This window comes from Oncorhynchus mykiss, chromosome 24, assembly GCF_013265735.2.
Source record: "Oncorhynchus mykiss isolate Arlee chromosome 24, USDA_OmykA_1.1, whole genome shotgun sequence".
NCBI lineage: Eukaryota > Metazoa > Chordata > Actinopteri > Salmoniformes > Salmonidae > Oncorhynchus > Oncorhynchus mykiss.
The window spans coordinates 12,028,428-12,050,720 of NC_048588.1; the positions used below are offsets into that span (position 1 = coordinate 12,028,428).

Below are 22,293 nucleotides of genomic sequence, written 5' to 3' on the forward strand. Positions count from 1 at the left end.
TTTTCTCCATTAGGAGGACAAAGGTTGTAGACCATTGCTGAATCTTTTAACCATACCACGTGGTTAAACTCTTAGACTATCGATACCGACAGAATAAGAACAAGTCTTTGATATTAATTACTAGTCTGCAGCTAGGAATTCGGTATCATTGAACGTGAAGAACGACAACCGCCAAAACATCCATTCTATAACAAATGTCACTCTGAACAATACCCTCTAACCACAAACAAGAGAGAGAGGGAGAGAGATGGACAATTCTACAAAATAAATTAACTTTTCACCAGCGATCAAGGCGACACAGATAGCGTAAATATATATTGATTGCAATTGTTCCCGAATGAGTGAGCATTCATGTGCAAAGGATTAGCATTTCAATTGTTATAATTATCACTTTGTAGTGACTTCTTAGTCTTAGCCAAACAGTTCAATCTTGGTTTCATCAGACCAAAGAATCTTGTTTCTCATGGTCTGAGAGTCTTTAGGTGCCTTCTGGCAAACTCCAAGAGGGCTGAAATGTGCCTTTTACTGAGGAGTGGCTTCTGTCTGGCTACTACCATAAAAGCCTGATTGGTGGAGTGCTGCACAGATGGTTGTCCTTCTAGAAGGTTCTCCCATCTCCACAGAGGAACTCTGGCGTTCTTTCAGAGTCACCATCGGATTTTTGGTCACCCCCCTGACCAAGGCCCTACTCCCCCGATTGCTCAGTTTGGCCAGGTGGCCAATTAAGAATGATGGAGGTCACTGTGTTCTTGGGGACCTTCAATGTTGCAGACTTTTTTTGGTACCCTTCCCCAGATCGGTGCGTCAACACAATCCTGTCTCGGAGCTCTATGGACAATTCCTTCGACCTCATGGCTTGGTTTTTGCTCTGACATGCAATGTCAACTGCGGAACCTACTATAGACAAGTGTGTGCCTTTCCAAATCATGTCCAATCAATTGAATTTACCACAAGTGGACTCCAATCAAGTTGTAGAAACATCTCAAGGATAATCAATAGAAACAGGATGCACCTGAGCTCCAATTTTGAGTCTCAGAGCAAAGGGTCTGAATACTTATGTTAATAAGGTATTTCAATTTTTAATAAATTAGCAACATTTTCTAAAAACTTGTTTTCTCTTTGTCATTATAGGGTAGGAAAAAAAAGGCTGTAATAAACTGTGGAAAAAGTCAATACTTTCCAAATGCACTGTATGTCACCACAAGTACATCAAAATATATATACAGTGACTAGTGAAAGTCTACACACTCCTTGCACATTTTGCTGCCTTATATTAGATTTTTTCCTATCCTTGCCAAATTTTCCAAGAGAGAGAGAACACATACACTAAAACAAAAACGAATACATTAAACTTTTTGTGCAGGTTTAACCTCTTTCTTGCTCTGTATTTTCTTGCTTGAGAATCTGCTATTTTCTAAGAAGCAATTATTTTATTGACCATTTTAATTGAAAACAATCACATTTCCAAAGTGAAAGAAAATTCACAACCAAATTTACTGATCTTGACCAATTTTGACAACAACAATGAACATATGTTGCCCTAAGAGTTGTGCAAAGTTGATAGAATGGATATTTTGGTTTTGGTCTCACCTCTGTCAAGTACATTAACACATGGTCATCTTCAGTATCAACACGATCCACTAGAAATGACCTCCTCAGCTGTGAAGACATGCCATACATGTTATTCATCTTGCATTGACAACAAAGTTCATTTTCATGTGAAAGAGGCAAGAGCTACAATACATGGAAAAAGGCCACAGGTAACACCATAAAAGTATGTTATGACAAAAAAAAAACTTACCCTCTCCAAAGAGTCTGGGTCTGGAGCAAATCCAGACAGCATTTTCAAATCCACAATAATCATATTGGTGGTCAGCTCCTTTCCAGAATATCTGTGAAAGAAAAGAGGCCCCTGACATCAAAGTTTGATTTTGACAAGTGCTTGTAAAAATCAAATGAATGGATACTTTGATTATTTTACCAATAAAAATACCAGGTTTCCTGATGTTTTCTTACTGTTAGGTACAAACTAGAAATTAAATAACCTATACATATAGTGCCCTCTAATTATTGGGACAGTGAAGCATTTTTTTAACAAACAATGACTATGAGGTTAAAGTGCAGACTGTCATCTTTAATTTCAGTGTATTTGCATCCATACCGGGTGAACCGTTTGGAAATTACAGCATTTTTTCTACATAGTCCCCCCATTTTAGGGGACCAAATGTAGGCTATTAGGATAAATGTACATATGTGTATTAAAGTAGCATAAAGTTAAGTATTTGGTCCCATATTCAGAGCATATAATGACTACATCAACCTTGTCACAACAAATGTGTTGGATTCATTTGCTGTTTGTTTTGGTTGTGTTCCATATTATTTTGTGCCCAATAGAAATGTATTGTGTCATTTTAGAGTAACTTTAATTACAAATAAGAATATAATATTTTTTCTAAACACATCTATATTACAGACACAAAAGTTACAGATGCTAAAATATCACCCCCCCATTTTTTCTTCTGTTATTGTAATGGTGAGAGGTTAGCATGTCTTGGGGGTATGATATTTGTGCGTCTGTAACGGTCTCACTCATCATCATTCACTATTCATTCAGGATTATCTGTAATCATGGTAGCATCCACATTAATATGCACGTTTTTAGAAACATGTTCTATTCTTATTTCCAATAAAAGTGACTCCAAAATGACAATACATTATTTACCATTCATTTCTATTGGGCACAAAATAATCTGAAACCAACAGAAAATGCATCCAACGAATTTGTAGAGTGAATATGGGACCAAGTACTTCATTTTTTACTACTTTAATACACATAAGTGAATTTGTCCCAATACTTTTGGTGTCCTAAAATAGGTGGACTATGTACAAAAAGTGCTGTAAATACCCTGACTTCAAATCCACACTTTTGGATTATAGAGCCAAAATAAGAAAAACATGTTTCTTAGTCGCAATAATTATGAAGGGCACTGTAGGTATAAAAACACCAATAGAATTGGGTCAAAAACATTTTTAGACATGCTCTATAATAACACTTTGAAGTGTCATCAATGACCTGATTGAAATAAAGCTTCAGTAAACGCAAATGTGTCATTCATTCTTACTGAGACTCGAGGTTCAGCGTGACTCTGGGTCTTAAAGAGTTGCTGTTGCAGTCCACCTCTGTCTTCACCTGGATGCTGAGCGTTGTGCTGTCAGTAGGAGTAGGGATGTTGTAGTGGAGCGCCACCTGGGAAAGAGGGAAGAAGTGGTCAGGGGAACAAGGTTGTCTAAAAATATACATTTTACAAGCTTGATTTTTTAAAACTTTTCATAAACTAGATATCAAGCCAGACAAAGCTTCTTTAATGTTTGGACTTCACAGTAATATATAAATCAGATCTTGCAACATAGGATTGGGAGGAGTGTCTTCACTGACCTGCACTGATGCACAAGCACTGCCCTTCACTTCCACCGTGTACTTCCCTTCTGTGTCCTGCAGCGCACTCTCCTGGTAGAGAAGCTTGTTGTTTTGGTTCACATTGAAGAGGTGCTGTCCCCCACTGGGAGACTGTACTGTCACTGTGCTGGTGCCCTCTCTACTGAACACCCTGGTGGAGTAGAGAGCCAGGGCCTGGAGGGCTACCACTGTGTCCTAAACACAAACAACAGACAAATGTGTTCAAAATGAATGGCGCTATCCCATTTTACAGAAAGGTTCATTTAAACATTAGTTCAGTTCAAGAGTGGCTATTTCTCATATCCATTCATTATCATTTATTGCCTCCATTTCAGCGGAAGTTAGTTCCACCTGGCTTGACATGACAAGAAGCACATAACATGCCTGTGGTGAAATCAAGGTAATAATGCCTCATTACTAGTGCACAGCACAGGGTGCCATTTCGGACCAAATGTGTTTTGGAAGTATACCTGTGTGGAAGAGAAGCCTCCGTAGGCGTTCTGCTGCCTCACCAGCCACCTGACGATGTGGGAGGCATAGCCCAGGTCAGTGGTAGACAGAGGGGAGGCACTGAGGGAAGCCAGCAGAACGTAGGAGCTGATCTCCACTGCCAGGGAGGCTGAGGTCTCTGAGGAGGTCTGAGTCCAGTGCAGGAGACCCCCTGAGGGATGAGGAACACACAGAGACAGAGAGAGACACAGAGCCTAGCTTATTCATCATTATACATAATATGACAGACACCTGAGTTCTTTGAAATACTAATTTAATTGAGACTAATGTGCCAGATTTGCGGATGGTTTGCACTTTTGTGATTACTCCATTGCCCAGGTAATATCAATCAAGGCAAGACAGCACAAACCTCTCTGGATTACAACCAAATTATGTGAACTATATTACATATTTCATCCCTAAAAAAATACAACTTTTACATTACTGGGTAGTTTACCAATAAAATGGTCTGACGATGATGTGGAACTCATTCTTCAGATCAACCTCCAGTAACCACTAAAAAACATATACTCGGTATACATATCCAGAAAGAAAGAAATTCTCACTCCAATAAATGTTTATAGAAAGTTTGCAAAAATAGATAAGATCTTGCTACCATGGAAAGGAAAATACCTGTCTATTTGTGGAAAAATAACCCTGATTAACTCTTCAGTCATATCCCAGTTAACCTATTTGCTTATGGTCTTGCCTATACCTAGTGACCTGTCTTTAAAATTATTAGCAAAATAAATTCAATATTATTTGAAATGGCAAGCCAGACTTTGGAAAGTATTCAGACCCCTTGACTTTTTCCAAATGTTGTTACACTACAGCAATCTACACAAAATACCCCATAATGACAAAGCGAAAACAGGTTTAGACATTTTTGCAAATCTATTAAAAATAAACAGAAATACCTTATGTATGTATTCAGACCCTTTTCTATGAGACTCGAAATTGAGCTCAGATGCATTCTGTTTGACCGTCCTTGACCGTCCTTGAGATGTTTCTACAACTTGATTGTATTCCACCAGTGGTAAATTCAATTGATTGGACATGATTTGGAAAGGCACACACACTTGTCTATAATAGGTTCCGCAGTTGACAGTGCATGTCAGAGCAAAAACCAAGCCATGATGTCGAAGGAATTGTCTGTAGAGCTCCAAGACGTGATTGTGTTGAGGCACCGATCTGGGGAAGCGTACCAAAAAAAGGTCTGCAGCATTGAAGGTCCCCAAGAACACAGTGACCTCCATCATTCTTAAATGGAAGAAGCTTGGAACCACCAAGACCCTTCCTAGAGCTAGCTGCCCGGCCAAACTGAGCAATCGGGGAAGAAGGGCCTTGGTCAGGGAGGTGACCAAGAAACCGATGGTCACTGAAAGAACGCCAGAGTTCCTCTGTGGAGATGGGAGAACCTTCTAGAAGGACAACCATCTGTGCAGCATTGAATGTCCCCAAGAACACAGTAGTCTCCATCAATATTAAATGGAATAAGTTTGGAACCACCAAGACTCTTCCTAGAGCTGGCCACCTTCCAGAAGGACAACCATCTCTGCAGCACTCCACCAATCAGGCTTTTATGGTAGAGTGGCCAGACGGAAGCCACTCCTCAGTAAAAGTCACATGACAGCCCGCATGGAGTTTGCCAAAAGGCACCTAAAGACTCTCAGACCATGAGAAACAAGATTCTCTGGTCTGATGAAACCAAGATTGAACTCTTTGGCCTGAATGCCAAGTGTCACGTCTGGAGGAAACCTGGCACCATCCATACGGTGAAGCATGGTAGTGGCAGCATCATGCTTTGGGGATGTTTTTCAGCGGCAGGGAATGTGAGACTAGTCAGGATCGAGGCAAAGATGAATGGAGCAAAGTACAGAGAGATCCTTAATGAAAACCTGCTCCAGAGTAGTCACGACCTCAGACTGGGGTGAAGTTTCCCCTTCCAACAGGACAATGACCCTAAGCACGCAGGAGTGGCATCTGGACAAGTCTCTGAATGTCCTTGAGTGACCCAGCCAGAGCCCGGACTTGAACCCGATCTAACATCTCTGGAGAGACCTGAAAATAGCCGTGCAGCGACGCTCCCCATCCACCCTGACAGAGCTTGAGAGGATCTGCAGAGAAGAATGTTAGAAACTCCCCAAATACAGGTGTGCCAAGATTGTAACGTCATACCCAAGAATACTCTTGCCTGTACTCGCTGCCAAACATGCTTCAACAAAGTACTGATTAAAGGGTTTGACTACTTATGTAAATGTGATATCTAATTAATTTCTATTTCTAATTTCAGCAAAAATATTTAAAAAATTGTTTTTGCTTTTTCATTATGGGGTATTGTGTGTAGATTGATGTGGGTGGGAATGATTTAATCAATTTTAGAATAAGGCTGTAACCTAACAAACTGTGGAGAAAGTCAAGGGGTCTGAATACTTCCCGAAGGCACTGTATATAATGAATATGAATTCGGAGGACAGAAATGATTAAATATCAAAGCATCAAACCTCTCATTAAAGGCGTCAGTCATACAAAAGTTATACTTTGTTCCGAACTGGTTCTCTATCAGATTAGTAAGGATGTCTCACCCCATGTTCAATAATGGCCTATTCCCTTTATTCAGATTACAACCTCTCACTTTCGGTTATTTGAAAATTAAATAAATCTCCAAAATATCACAATTTTTAAAACAAGCCATAGAAAGTTGTTTGTAATTTCAGTTTAAACCACCAGAATAGACAGAACATATAATACAACAAATACTGTGGTTAAACTCAAATATACTAATTGATTAAAAAAACTACACATTAAGGAAAGAAATTCCACAAATGTACTTTAACAAGGCACACCTGTTAATTGAAATGCATTCCAGGTGATTACCTCATGAAGCTGGTTGAGAGAATACCAAGTGTGCAAAGCTGTCATGAAGGCAAAGGGTGGCTACTTTGAAGAATCTCAAATATAAAATATATTTAGATTTGTTTAACACTTTTTTGGTTACTACATGATTCCATACGTGTTATTTCATAGTTTTGATGTCTTCACTATTATTCTACATTCTACTTAGTATCAACACGATCCACTAGAAGTGAACTCCTCAGCTTTGAAGACGTCTTCACTATTATTGTACAATGTAGAAAATAACAACAACAAAAAGAAAACCCCTTGAATGAGTAGGTGTGTCCAAACTTTTGACTGGTACTTTATATATTTACAAAACAATATATAGGGGATTGGAAATAATGCAGACAATTACATTGATGGAAGCTACAATCTATCTGTAAGCTGATCTACCCCCCCCCCCCCCCCCCCCCCCAAAAAAAGGATATGTCTCACTCTCTCGTATTGCGACCGTGTCCAGGTGCTGCAGAAGCTGGGCCCGGGTCTCCATGTCCCCTGCCAGGGTAAAGGTGTAGGCCAGCAGAGCAGTAGTGTAGGTGTTGGACAAATCACTGGTGGAGTTCTTCAGGCAAGACAAACTGCCGTACAAAACAGGATCCTGGAGCACAAAATAACAGAGCAGCACATTAAGAGACATGTTAGCCTGGTCTCAGATCTGCTAACGGTAACACCTATTCTTATGCTTATTTCTTTGGCTATTTCCAGATTAAAAATATTTTGTGGAGATGCTACTTACCGACACTGACATGTTGAGCTCCAGCATTGAAGCAGTGATGTAGGCCGTCAGTGTGACTTCATCCGTCACCCCACCCTATAAAACAATGTCAAAATACTACAATGTGTATTAAACTACAATTCTGTTGAAAGCATCATTCACAACTTCATGGCTGGTCTGATGAGACACACAACTACATCTTCTTCCATCTTCCTTCAGTTTATTATCAATTATACATTTGATATCAATAAGTACCTTCATTCTGTTATTAAAGAGTTTCCCCAATCTGACAAAACACCCATGTTTGCCTTGCTGACTTTCCAACCAACTCGTGGAATCTGTCATTTGCGCCGGGTCAATATAAATGAAAGACTGTGCTTTGCCAAAGGATCTCAAGACAAAAGCAGTCAGCCTGAGGAAAGAAAACTTGATTTGAATGTCCCGTCATAATACCCACATAAGGTTGTCAATAACATGACTTAGAGCTTGACATTACATGCAATGACAGCTTATTTGAACTGATGTCACATCCATGGTCTGTCAGAGACAATGCCATTTGATTGGTCAATACTTAATTGAAACAAACAGTTATAATGTGTTTACCAGTAGTTGAAAAACACTATACTCACCAAGTATTCCCCGAGCCTTGTCCAAATGTGCTGTATGCACCATCAAAATGCTTGTAGTTCAGCTGCCTTTGGTAACCTGTCGGTGTGTTTTTAGAGTGAACAATAAAGTGACCAAATGTTTTTTATAGTCACTGAGTGTCTGCCCTAAGTAGCACTCTATTCCGTATATAGTACACTACTTTTGCCAGGAAAAAATAAGTGCACTATGTAGGGAATAGGCAGGGTAGGGTAGATTACTTTCTAAAAGGTAATCCGTTACAGTTACTAGTTACCTGTCCATAATTGTCATCAGTAACATAAATTGTGGATTACCCAAACTCAGTAACGTAATCTGATTACTTTGTTACTTTTGGATGACTTTCCCCTTAAGAAGCATAGAAGATAAAGTATCCATCAAACACATTTGGTGACTTGTGGTCAGACATGCTCAGGTGGAACAAACTCAAACAGCCTTTTCAATGCTGAATTGAATGTCATTGAGGAAACAGGAAGGTGTCAATGTGTTTTTCAGCAGACATTCTTTCTGAATTTAAATTGGTAATAATCTAGATTTTGAAAAGTATCTGTAATCTGATTACAATATTTTAGCTGGTAGCTGATTACAGTGACTGTTTTTTTTGGTCATCAGATTACAAGGAACAGATTATAGATGTAATCAGTTACTCCCCAACCCTGGGTGTGCCATTTGGGATGCATCCTCAATATTCTCTGATCAAATTATTTCAGTGGGAAAACATCCCGAAGTCCCTACATGTGCTGGGTCAGTGAGGCACTGTCGATAAGACACTGTGATGTCATCTCTGCTGGAGCTCTATCATTTACATGATAGCAGGGTCACAGTCATTAGGGCACACTGTGGTGAAACGTAATTTTTTTTTATTCAATTTTTAAAAAAAAGGTTCTGATTGGACAAATCCAGCCCTGTTTCAGTCAGTTTTCTTCCGTTTGGTGTCTAATCAATACGATCTATATGTTGAGGGACTCTTACCACTAGTGAGGAACTTGTTAGCCTTGTCTCGAATTGCTGGAGTGAGCTGCTCTGTGTTCCTCAGGTACTCGAGTATGTAGATATTGGGGGCGAGGAGGGCCATATTCTGCTCTCCACACCCATACGGCATCTGCAGCAGTCCATCCAGGTTCTTGAGGGCCCGACCCAGGATGTCCCCTACAGAGAAACATGGGACTTCTGTAAGACTGACCTCTTTAGCAAACAGCAGCATTATCGCTGGAGAAGGGTTGCTTTTCCCACCACTATGCCTCAAAAAACTCACTACACCTCTAAATGATACAATGGTATATTACCCAGGACTGAGAGAGAAATTCGATCAGAACCATCTACCACATTCTTGGGGAGTTGCAGTTCCACCTTCTCTGTCAGAGTTTCTCCTGTGGACACAGATGATAAGATGAATGGAGATGATCAGTTCAATCAAAGTGAACATTCAACATTCATGCATTACTGACCAGTTGGACACAGCAACCAGTTGTAGGTGTCGGTCTTCTCTGTTCCCTCTGCCTGAGAGGAGAGGAGATTGTTTTCAGTCAAAGGCACTAGATGGTATCTGTACATCAGTAAGTTCCATAACAGCAGTAGACTACATACCTTCACTAGCAGGCTCTTTGTAACTGTGTCGATACGTCCTCTCTCTGGTACGTTCACAATCTCATTGTCACATGCAGTGTGGGACTGGACAGCCTCTGCACTAACGGACACATTCAAATCCCCTACACACACATTGACAAACAGAGCACAACACAGGTTACACAACATCCAATACGGTGACTGAGAGTACACAACTCAGATTAACATCCATTCAGCTGTTTGAACAGTTGAATGGAGACTGGTGACTTACCCAGTACAGAGGGTGCCATTGTCCAACTGAAGGTCTTTCGTCCATTGGCACACAAGCATGATGAATACTGGACATCATTCAGGGGTGTGAGAGTGTAGTCTAAGGAAGGAGCCGGAGTCACAGAAACCTGCCCAAGAGGAACACTTGTAAGAAAACATGGAAAACCTAAGACTGATACACTGGGTGTAATAAAACATGAATAAACACTGACTAGGCAAACTGCAACAAAACACAACATTTTATACAACTTGAGAAACTCATGAAACAACTCAAGAAACGATCATGATGCAGTGCCGTACCATGATGCATTTGGACAGGTAGTTGAACACAGTGGCCTTCAGCTCAAAATGCTCTCCACGGATGATGGAGTAGGGCAGGGTGAGCTCTAGGAAGAAAGGCTGGAAGACAGTGATCTCCACAGGAGGAGCCAGACCGAAGCCGTCAGGGGCCAGGCAGAATGCCTCTGTCTCCCAGGTGGTGATAGTGTCTGGGACTGTAAGGGGAATGTCTAGTGTTCCAGATTCCCTGTAATAAAGAAGTCAAAGGTCAAACAGAAAGCCACTAAGTGAAAATAGAAACATTTAGCCAAATGGGTAAATTGAGGCACACTTGTTTCTAGGAACCCATACACCAAATGTATAATTTGACCAAATATTTAGTAAGAGGTAATCATTTGATGGAGTCTGTAAAGGAAGAAACCACATGGAAAAAGTGGCAAGCAACTTATGTCAAAAAAACATATATTAATTTATTGTGTTATAGGTTTCATGATCCTTGTATCTAAAGCAGATAATTAAGATTGTTCTATACATAATTTGGGGTCTCTACAAGCTACATCGAATATATAGCACACTAGTTCCCAATTTGGAAATACTCACATTAATAAATAAAATAATGCTGTATTAGATTAATGTTTTTAAACGTTTTAAAATATCTGGTGTTAGGAGTGAAAGTAATCCAAAAGTAATTAAAAGGCAATCGGATTACGTTACTCATTTTGAGTAATCGATTACATTGCTGATGAATTTATTTTTCAAGTACTGTAACGGACTCCATTTTTCAAGTAATCCGCCCAAACCTTAATGCAAGATTATCGCTGGGATATGACGTAACAGGCCTGGCCTGTGTTAAAAGTGTTTGTTTTTTTTAAAGTACAAAGCGTTTGTTAGGTTTTAAAAAATGCTTAAAACGCTTAAAAGACAAAGATGTTGTGTTTGTGTTGAATTGTGTTTCGGAAATAGAGAGATATGAACCAAGTTACCATCCAACCGTCTTGCGCGCATAAAGTACGTCGGATAAAAAAATGTATGGCCTGATGGAAACAGATCATTTGTCTGTAAAAATGTTAAATTGTTGACCCAAATAAATATGCTAGACAAGGTGGGACCTTTTTGTGTCAGTAAAACAAATTATGCGAGAAATGGCGGTAGAAACGCTTTTATGCGCAAATATTGATATAATAACCATCATATCTAAGTAAAACTTGGAATCACGCGGTCCTCCCACTACGACTAGGGAAAGTATTAGGCTACAGATGAAATAAATTATGAAGAACTTCATAAAATGGTGATGGGGTTGATGCTCTTTTACAATAAATATTGAGGGTTTTATTCTGGTGACATGATGATCGATGCTTGGCCGTCATTTGACAAATAAAAATAATGTCCATAATAATCTCATCATATAGTACATTTGATGGAAACATCTCTGGTGGGCAAATATGCATGTTGTTTTTATGCAGAGTTTTTAAAATATTTGCATGGAAATCTGTCCCCAATCGGATGGAAACCTAGCTATGGTTTTAAAAAGGTAGTGGTAATATTTTGTTCAGTACAGAAATGTGTAGGCAGCTTACTTACCCTGTACTGTGGGGTAAATTGTGCCAAGAGTACATTTTTTGGGGGACAAGCTTTGTTTTCAATACTCTAATGTTTACATTCATTCTGATTATTTCCAGGGATACACAACATCCTGAAATATATGAAGATATCTTTGGTAGAAAGAATACTAGATGTCCCTTTACGGAGTGATGTTGAATGTAAAAAATGTATAAATTTACACCACGCACCCCTACTCTGTACTGCAGTTTAATGAGGTACAGGTTCCTAATCTGGACCACTAATGTATGTTTTGATATAGGCGGGTTGGTTGTTTTGCAACAAAACCGACACGTACGCAACTATGGGGCAAAGCAGACGGTGTTGGCTTAGATTGTTGACAACAAGTAAACTATATTTTGCCTCCAAATGTTTATTGAAAACGTAAATACATTTGTACAATGAGAACTTGTTGTATCTCAAATGCATCGTTACAGTTGTTGGTTAGCTAGCTAAATAATTTTTGCCATATTAGCATAGACATGACATGACTCAAAACATGGTATCAATAACAAGATACAACGAGCTAAAACGAGCCACCGACTATTCCCCACATGGCAGCATCTTGTCATTGTTGCTAACTATCTGACCGTTCAGAATGATAACATCACACAGCCTTCTGCCTCAACGATGCACAAGCATTATTTTTTGTGATGTCCTGCCATCCAATCTATAAGGCAACAGCCTCACTGTGCAGTGCTCTTACCCAACTTCCATAAGATCCCATATCCATGTCTCGGGGAAGAACGTACGGACTGTCTGTATGGGTGGTGGAGCTGGAGCGGCACTAAATCCATCACCGGGTACTCCACCAAGTCCAACTTGATCCACAAGGCTGTACATGGCTATAGGATCGGAGTACTGTCTGTAGGATACTTCTAAAACAAAACAGTCATTCTCGTGTTAGAGTCAGCCTGGTCAAACCAGACTGAATGCCGCTTTCAACGGTGATGCGTAGAGTGTTCGGACTGGTTTAATCAGGTGATGGGTTCTGACTTCTAAACTTGAAAAAATGAAATATCCATATCACTGAGGGAGAGAGGGGAATGTAGAACATTTCCATTCTGTGAGAATATGTTATTGTTTGACATCAGGAATCCCATGGGAAGGAGAAGGGCCACAGTCTGGTACAAGTCAACAGGACAGCCGTGAGTTGGGGAGGAGTGAGGTATTTGGGCTGAGATCAGGTCAGATGAATTGAGTAAGAACAAATATCACTAAAGTTCTGTCTAGCAACTGGCTGTTCCGATGTGTAAGGAGGAGACCCAGCATAGGAGGAAGGGTTAAATACCAATGCTTGTGGTGCCGAAGAGGATGTTTGACGTTTTACATGCCCTCAATCTAGACTAACCGGTGTCTGTATGTAGCCTCGCTACTTTTATTGCCTCGCTACTGTATATAGTCTCACTACTATTATTTTCACTGTCTTTTTACTGTTGTTTTTATTTCTTTACTTGCCTATTGTTCACCCAATACCTTTTTTGCACTATTGGTTAGAGCCTGTAAGTAAGCATTTCACTGTTCGGCGAACGTGACAAATAAACTTTGATTTGATTTGATTGTGCGATTTCGTTCATTTTTTCGCGTTTGTAATTTATGCTTTAACTTATTTTGTACATAATGTTGCTGCTACCTTCTCTTATGACCAAAAATAACTTATAGACATCAGAACTGGGATTACTCTCCACGGACTGGAAGATGCTTTTTCCTTTAACGAGTCGAACGAGAAAGATATACTGCTCTCCTGGGAACAGACCCAGATCCCCGTCATTTGTATGAAGAAAAGACAGAGGAAAAGAGGACGCAGATCAGGTTGCCTTCTGAGAATCCGTAGGCGAGCGAGTAAACTCCCAATTCTATCAATTCTTCTTGCTAACATGTAATCTTTGGAAAATAAAAATGGATGACCTATGATTACGATTATCCTACCAACGGGACATTAAGAACTATAATATATTATGTTTCACTTCTGCACCGGCAGAACAGAGAAGCTACTTTTGGTAAGACAAAGGGTAGGGGTGTGTGTCTTTTTGTCATTAACAGCTGGTGCGCGATGTCTAATATTAAGGTCTTAACGTATTGCTCGCCTGAGGTAGAGTACCTTATGATAAGCTGTAGACCACACTATCTACCAAGAGAGTTCTCATCTGTATTATTCGTAGCCATCTATTTACCACCACAGACTGATCTTGGCACTAAGACCACACTCAACCAACTATAAGGCCATAAGCAAGCAAGAAAATGCTCACCCAGAAGCGGTGCTCATTGTGGCCGGGGACTTTAATGCAGGCAAACTTAAATCAGTTTTAACACATTTTTACCAGCATGTCACATGTGCAACCAGAGGGGGGGAAAAAACTCTAGACTACCTTTGCTCCACACACTGAGATGCATACAAAGCTCTCCCCCGCCCTCCATTTGCCATATCTGACCATACTTCTATCCTCCTGATTCCTGCTTACAAGCAAAAACTAAAGCCGGAAGTACCAGTGACTCGGTCAATATGGAAGTGGTCAGATGGCGCAGATGCTACTCTACAGGACTGTAGAGTCCCGCTTTCAAGGAGCGGGACACTAATCCGGACACCTATAAGAAATCCTGCTATGCCCTCAGACGAACCATCAAACAAGCAAAGCGTCAAAGCAGGATTAAGATTGAATACTACTACACCGGGTCTGACGCTCGTCGAATGTGGCAAGGCTTGAAAACTATTACGGACAACAAAGGGAAACCCAGACTCGAGCTGCCCAGTGACGCGAGCCAACCAGACTAGCTGAATGCTGTTAATGCTCGCTTCGAGTCAAGTAACACTGAAGCATGCACGAGAGCACCAGCTGTTCCGGATGACTGTGTGATAACGCTCTCAGTAGCCGATGCGAGCAAGACCTTTAAACAGGTCAACATTCACAAAGCAGCGGGTGCAGATGGACTACCAGGACGTGTACTCAAAGCATGCACTGACCAACTGACAAGTGTCATCACTGACATTTTCAACCTCTCCCTAACTGAGTTTGTAATCCCAACATGTTTCAAGCAGACCAACATTGTCCCTGTGCCCAAGGAAGCGAAGGTAAGCTGCCTAAATAATTACCACCTGTAGCACTCACGTCGTAGCCATGAAGTGCTTTGAAAGGCTGGTCATGGCTCACATCAACAGCATCCTCTCGGATACCCTAGACCCACTCCATTTTGCATACCGCCCCAACAGATCCACAGATGAAGCAATCTCAATCGCACTCCACACTGCCCCTTCCCACCTGGAAAAAAAGGAACACCTATGTGAGAATGATGTTCATTGACCACAGCTCAGCGTTCAACACCATAGTGCCCATGAAAACTCATCACTAAGCTAAGGACCCTGGGACTAAACACCTCCATCTGTAACTGGATCATGGATTTCCTGACGGGCCACCCCAAGGTGGTAAGGGTAGGCAATAAATAACACATCCACCATGCTGATCCTCAACACTGGGGCCCCTCAGGGGTATGTACTTAGTCCCCTCCTGTACTCCCTGTTCAGCCACGACTGCGTGGCCAAACACGATTCCAACACCATCATTAAGTTTGCTGATGACACAACAGTGGTAGGCCTGATCACAACGATGAGACAGCATATAGGGAGGTCGTCAGAGAACTGGTGCCAGGACAACAACCTCTCCCTCAATGTGAGCAAGATAAAGGAGCCGATCATGGACTACAAGAAAAGGGGGGTGCCGAACATGCCCCCATTAACATCGACGGGGCTGTAGTGGAGCAGGTCAAGAGTTTCAAGTTCCTTGGTGTCTACATCACCAACGATCGATCATGGTCCAAACACACAATGACAGTCGTGAAGAGGGCACGACAAAACCGTTTCCCCCTCAGGAGACTGAAAAGATCTGGCATGAGTCCCCAGATCCTGAAAAAGTTCTACAGCTGCACCATCGAAAGCACTGGTTGCATCACCGCCTGGTATGGCAACTTCTCGGCATCTTCAGTACATCACTGGGGCCAAGCTTCCTGCAATCCAGGACCTATATAATAGGCGTGTCAGAGGAAAGCCCATAAAATTGTCAGAGACTCCAGTCACCCAAGTCATAGACTTTTCTCTGCTACCGCACAGAAAGCGGTACCGGAGTGCCAAGTCTAGGACCAAAAAGGCTCCTTAACAGCTTCTACCCCCAAGCCATAAGACTGCTGAACAATTAATCAATTGGCCACCGGACTATTACATTGACCCCCCCATCTGATTGGTACACTGCTGCTACTCGCTGCGTATTATCTATGCATAGTCACTTCACCCCTACCTACATGTACAAATTACCTCTAACCTGTACCCGCACACACTAACTCGGTACCGGTACCCTGTGTATATAGCTCATTATCGTTATGTTATTGTGTTACTTTATCATTTTTTATTTTAGTTTATTTGGTAAATATTTTCTTAACTCTTCTTGAACTGCACTGTTGGTTAAGGGCTTGCAAGTAAGCATTTCACGGTAAGGTCTACACTTGTTGTATTCGGCGCATGTGATAAATAAAGTTTGATTTGATTTGTGTGACTATGTCTTTGTCTGTTCAGCTGTCTGACCCTATGGCTGAAACTTGGCTTGAGCTTTTCATAGTTGTCCGTTTTTACTCTGTTGTTTAGAACCTAACACAAGCTATGTTAGAATAACAAAAACCATACATTTCCCAAGATTCACCAAAGATGTGGTAAGGAGAACATCTCACCATAGGAGTGATGGTACTCATTCCCCTTGTAACTTAGGCAGGAAGGTACTCTTATAACCAAGTTAGTTGCCAGCTTCAGTCCTAGGTTCTAGAAATATCAGAATCACAAACAAGAGAGTTCAATATTAATGAATGTCTCCGTTTAATTTTTCTATTCTATATGTATTTTTTGCCTCAAAAAGGCTATTTTAGAAATGTATAATTTAAGAAGATGAATGCATGGTAACGGAATGGTAACTGATTCTTATGAGAGGTGAAAACAGGCTTCAAGTTAAGAGAAAACAAGGCAGAAGTTACCTGAAAAACTTCAAAAGGTTCATTTTTTCTGTCAGTTGGTCCATCTGGGTATGGTATTACATATCTCCTTGGTCTTACACGTAAACATGACACTGGATCTTCAAGCTCGTAGGGAATGTGTGTTGTCTCCTTGACTGGTAACAAATCAAATATCTGGAATGAGATAATAAGGAGACATGAAATGACCTTGTTCATTGGGCACCAAACAGAAGGCAGTGACTACTTGGACTTGTCTAATAAGAAATGCTCAATGTCAACAGTGAAAAGGCAACCCCCGGGATGCTGGCCTTCTAGGCAGAGTTGCAAAGAAAAAGCCATATCTCAGACTGGCCAATAAAAATAAAATATTAAGATGGGCAAAAGAATATAGACACTGGACAGAGGAACTCTGCCTAGAAGACCAGCATCCCGGAGTCGCCTCTTCACTGTTGATGTTGAGACTGGTGTTTTGCGGGTAATATTTAATGAAGCTGCCAGTTGAGGACTTGTGATGTGTCTGTTTCTCAAACTAGACACTAATGTACTTGTCCTCTTGCTGTGTACCGGGGCCTCCCACTCCTCTTTCTATTCTGGTTAGGGCCAGTTTGCGCTGTTCTGTGAAGGGAGTAGTACACAGCTTTGTACGAGATCTTCAGTTCCTTGGCAATTTCTCGCATGGAATAGCCTTCATTACTCAGAACAAGAATAGACTGATGAGTTTCAGAAGTCCTTTGTTTCTGGCCATTTTGAGCCTGTAATCAAACCCACAAATGCTGATGCTACAGATTCTCAATCTCAACTAGTCTAAAGAAGACACGTTTTATTGTTTCTTTTTTTTCTACTGTGTTATTGACTTGTTTATTGTTTACTCCATGTGTACCTCTGTGTTGTTGTCTGTTCACACTGCTATGCTTTATCTTGGCCAGGTCGCAGTTGTAAATGAGAACTTGTTCTCAACTAGCCTACCTGGTTAAATAAAGGTGAAATAAAAATAAATAAATAAATCAGCACAACAGTTTTCAGCTGTGCAAATATAATTGCAAAAGGGTTTTCTAATGATCAATTAGCCTTTTAAAATGATAAACTTGGATTAGCTAACACAACGTGTCATTGGAACACAGGAGTGATGGTTGCTGATAATGGGCCTCTGTACGCCTATGTAGATATTCCATAAAAAAATCTGCCGTTTCCAGCTACAATAGTCATTTACAACATTAACAATGTCTACATTCTATTTCTGATCAATTTGATGTTATTTTAATGGACAAAAAAGTGATTCTGTCAAAAACAAGGACATTTCTAAGTTACCCCAAACTTTTGAACGGTAGTGTATGCCGCTGACTCATGTGAGTATAGTGTAGAGAATCATTGTACCATCTAAACCACTGTGAAATATTGGTGTTTCAGCTGTTTGAAGATGGTGTACAAAACCAAAAGTAAAAAAGAAATAGCACACAGAACAGATATACTGCTTCTTAGACTTGCATTCACGTAGATCTATAACTCACATTTCCACTTTAAGTACCAATATGGATATGCTTTCCAGCACACCAAATGGCCCACTGTGAACACACCCACTCCATATCTGCTGTAGTCACTTCTTATTCCCCTGAAGCTGGTTGTTGTGGCCAGCACCACAAAAGCTGTTTATATGGTGGTATGACTGTTGACATTCACTTCAGTAAGCTCTGTTACCTTGTTAGCATCCAGCCTCTTCCCTGGTTCCATGATGTGAACACTCTTGTCCACAGCACTGAGGCCACAGAGGGAGCCGGGCTGGGCCGAGAGCTGCAGGGTGGTCTCCTCCCCTGGGACTGCTTTTGAGGGTGAGAACTCCACAAACACCTGGCACACAGGACATGCATAGGTGTACATGATACACCTTTAGTGTCTGTTGTAAATATGTACCATTTGTGTTAAAATGGTCGCTAGCTAGCTTGTGTACTCCCTTTAGCGTCAGCATGAGCATTGTCGTCGGGAATGCATTACTATTTAGCATGCTTATTAGCGATTAGCATGTGTTAGCTTTTGTCTGTGGTGCTAGGCAATTTTCGGTTGTAGGTCGCTCATGCTTATTATGTTTTATAATGTGTTGATCTTTCTACATTGCTCCATTGTTTATTTGTGCATCTAGCATGTGTTTGGGTCCAGTTTAGTTTGTTGACATGCAAATAGGCATATTTTTCCCATACTGTGCTATAGCCTAAGTTGTCCTATATGTTCTATTACAAAACCACAATTAACGTTAGAATCAGAGAGGGTGGTGTTGTATTTCTGTGTGGATCTTCATTAAACCCTAGAACTAGAACTACTGCTTCCTGCTCGTGTTCTGAACGGACACCTGTGGTGGTTGCTTCCAGCCTAAAATCCAGCACCTACGTTTTTTTATTGGTTCTTCGAATTCATAAACAACCCATATTTTTCACATACATACACACACACACACCTTGTGTCTGAAGCATTTCTCAGTGGGGAAGTTCATGCTGTGGGCGATTATAGCCTCGCTGGGTAGCATACTGTACACCAGGACCTGTACCAACGGCGTCATCTCTGGAACCACGGCCAACTTCAAGGTGACTTCACCCTCAGTTACTGCAAAGCAAGAGCATATCACACTGAGTACGTTTACATGCACCGTAATAATTCGATATTAAACGGATTATGGCTGAAAACAGATTATGCAATAGTCACCTTACTCTTTATCTTAATCGGTGTGAAGCCAAACTCAAAGAAAGCATACACCGATGTTAAGGGGATTTTTATCAATGATGACTAATTATGTATACATTTCAACCAGGCCTGATGAATCAGAATACTATTATGTTACTGTATATGTACTAATCAGAATACTATTATGTTACTGTATATGTACTAATCAGAATACTATTATGTTACTGTATATGTATGAACTTTCTTTTTAATCTTAGTTCTGAATATAATGTGTGCAAATAATCAAGAATGAGATCAATGACAGTCTGTTCCTTGGTAGAAATGAATTAACTATATCTCCAGACTGACTAGAATGCTTAAATACACTGGCTGACCTTGGCTCTAGGCGAGGAGGGAACTCTTGAGAACTATAGAGCCTTTCTACCAGTGTCAAGAAGAGACGGAAAATTTAGTAAACGCTGACGTCATTTTCAGTTTATAACCTGTAGTAAAATGTGTAAGGGGCAGTACTCTCGTGAATAAAGGCTGCTATTTGACTTTAAGACCGGGCTCTGTCTATTTCTATAAAATAAGGATCATACAAATTCTTATGAATTGACAGAGTGTTTAATTTTAATTGGGAATTAAAACAGAGGAATTAAATTCCTTCAATAACCGATTAAAACACCAGGGGCATATAAAACGTTGGGTATGCACAAAATATGCCCCTAAACATGCATGCCCAGTTTTCACTCAAAAGTTGAAGTGGGAATGTGCCTGTCCTCCTGTAAACTTCAGACCATGCGTACGCACAGTTTCTAGTGGTTGAAGTACTGCATTGCAAGATGGCAAAAGTAGCCTCGTGCAGGAATATATGACTCTTATTCATAACAAAAAACAGGTAGCTAAATATAATAATACTACTAATAATAATAATTTTCCCTTAGCGAGAAGAGCGAAAATCGATGTATTTTATCTTTGTGTTCTGAAAGATGCCTATTTCTAATGATTAATTTCATTACCATGATCATTGCAGAATAAATCCTCACCTTTTCTGGCTGTGATGGTTTCATAGGCTACCCACGAAATAGCCTATAGGCCTAGGATAGGCTACTTGAATTTCTCAAACACAATACAATAATCATGCAGAATAAATTCATCACATTTTCTGGCCATAATGAGTTCATATTCCCGAAGTAGCCACACAAGAAGTTACCATGTGCATCGCACATGTAATTGGGCTTATTAGATAGGCTATTATACTGTAATTTCACGTTTTTTAACTTTCGCATTGGACAGGGAGCGAAGTTTATACCATACAGTATTTAACAGGTGAACAGCAGTTGATTGTTTGTATTGAAGTGTGTAGGCTACCACTAAGTAGGCCTACTGTTTTCATTTTAGACAATGTTTCAGAATTCGTGAGCAGTGCAGCATATTTATGTTTAGGGAAAAAATTATGCAAAACATTGATGCATTCAAACAATATTTTTTAAATTTAACCTTTATTTAACCAGGTATGCCAGTTGAAAACAAGTTCTCATTTACAACTGCGACCTGTGATCTCTCTAGAGGTCCACAACAATTTTCAATTGGTTTTGTCTTTCAGAAATGGCCTGGTAGATTACAGCAAATGTCACTGCAAAATAAATAATTCTGGCAACACCTCCAAAGACATTTGATCAAGTTCAACATTACTATTTCCTGTAGCTACTGTCTTGGCCTAATTCCAATACCTTAAAAGATGAACGATGAGCGTTTTCTAGGAGGAGTTATAATGCTCGTTGATGCGCGCACAGTTTTATAACAGGTCTGATGTATAATCAGAAACATGCTTATGTATGGCATGCACCAAGTTTATGTATCTCAATATTTGTGTGTGTATGTGCAGTCTTTTCAGAAATGGTGCACGCAGATATTTAGTGTTAAATTTACGCAACGGTTATGAATGAGGCCCCTGGTTTTCTGTACAATCATTCAAATTATTAGTATTTATAAATACCTTATTCGGTGATGCAAACATGTAAACACCTTAATGGTGTTCCAGCAGTGTATTTGATCTGCTCATTTGCTAGCACCAGCCGAGCGATCTGCCTTCTTTAGCGCAAGGGAAGTGAGTTTGAATGTATGTGTTTTCTAAGTCGTTTTCACATACACACTATAAATGTCCGAACTCAGAATCAAATATGCTTCCCAAAAATAGCATGGTGGCTGTGGTAAAAAGTTTATTTTAAACTTGGCTGAACGTTTATTTATCAGTAGCCTGATTTCAGACTTCCATGTTAACAGGATTATTAGGGAAAGTGTTCTTCTTGCAAAGCATGTAAACGTTTTAATCTAAGTGTTATATTAATCTGTCTAGCCACAATAATCGCATTATTGTGCGTATGTAACCTTACACACTGTCATTGTCATCAAGCACCTCTCAGTAGGTCCATACTTACTTAATAAATCATCCTCACCAGGACTCCCCTGCTGTACAGTAACCTTCATATGTCCATGCTGAAGTATCGCCCCTCTGGATAAGGCCTGGAGGAGGGAAAAACAGTTTTCCCATCAAGTCAGGAATAAGGAGATGATGAGGAGTATTGGTGTTGTATAGGGACATCCTTCCTTCAAAGGTGAGAGGCTGGGACTATGTCTGAAATGGCCCTGTTCAAAATAGTGCACTATGGAATAGGGTGCCATTTCGGATGCACCCTGGGTTTGCAGCTTGTCACAACTTGTTTCTGGTTCT

General features: G+C 40.4%; 1 protein-coding gene across 3 annotated transcripts in view; it reads right to left on the reverse strand.

The window, feature by feature from the left end:
* Positions 1-22,293, reverse strand: part of LOC118936592 (alpha-2-macroglobulin-like) — a 32,502-nt gene that overhangs the window by 1,826 nt on the left and 8,383 nt on the right. The window contains exons 13-33 of one of the 3 annotated variants that reach the window (XM_036961975.1): positions 22,001-22,085; positions 19,354-19,499; positions 18,603-18,752; positions 16,929-17,081; positions 16,632-16,719; positions 12,625-12,796; positions 10,341-10,566; positions 10,042-10,168; positions 9,792-9,913; positions 9,653-9,704; positions 9,491-9,574; positions 9,177-9,353; positions 8,189-8,264; positions 7,815-7,971; positions 7,581-7,655; positions 7,280-7,442; positions 3,928-4,118; positions 3,437-3,652; positions 3,123-3,247; positions 1,802-1,892; positions 1,591-1,659 (exon numbers count right to left, since the gene is read on the reverse strand). In XM_036961975.1, coding sequence (XP_036817870.1) covers positions 1,591-1,659; positions 1,802-1,892; positions 3,123-3,247; positions 3,437-3,652; positions 3,928-4,118; positions 7,280-7,442; positions 7,581-7,655; positions 7,815-7,971; positions 8,189-8,264; positions 9,177-9,353; positions 9,491-9,574; positions 9,653-9,704; positions 9,792-9,913; positions 10,042-10,168; positions 10,341-10,566; positions 12,625-12,796; positions 16,632-16,719; positions 16,929-17,081; positions 18,603-18,752; positions 19,354-19,499; positions 22,001-22,085 — 2,745 coding nt within the window. The remainder of the gene's footprint in view (positions 1-1,590; positions 1,660-1,801; positions 1,893-3,122; positions 3,248-3,436; positions 3,653-3,927; positions 4,119-7,279; positions 7,443-7,580; positions 7,656-7,814; positions 7,972-8,188; positions 8,265-9,176; positions 9,354-9,490; positions 9,575-9,652; positions 9,705-9,791; positions 9,914-10,041; positions 10,169-10,340; positions 10,567-12,624; positions 12,797-16,631; positions 16,720-16,928; positions 17,082-18,602; positions 18,753-19,353; positions 19,500-22,000; positions 22,086-22,293) is intronic. The other 2 variants (XM_036961977.1, XM_036961976.1) reach the window with 2 other exon arrangements.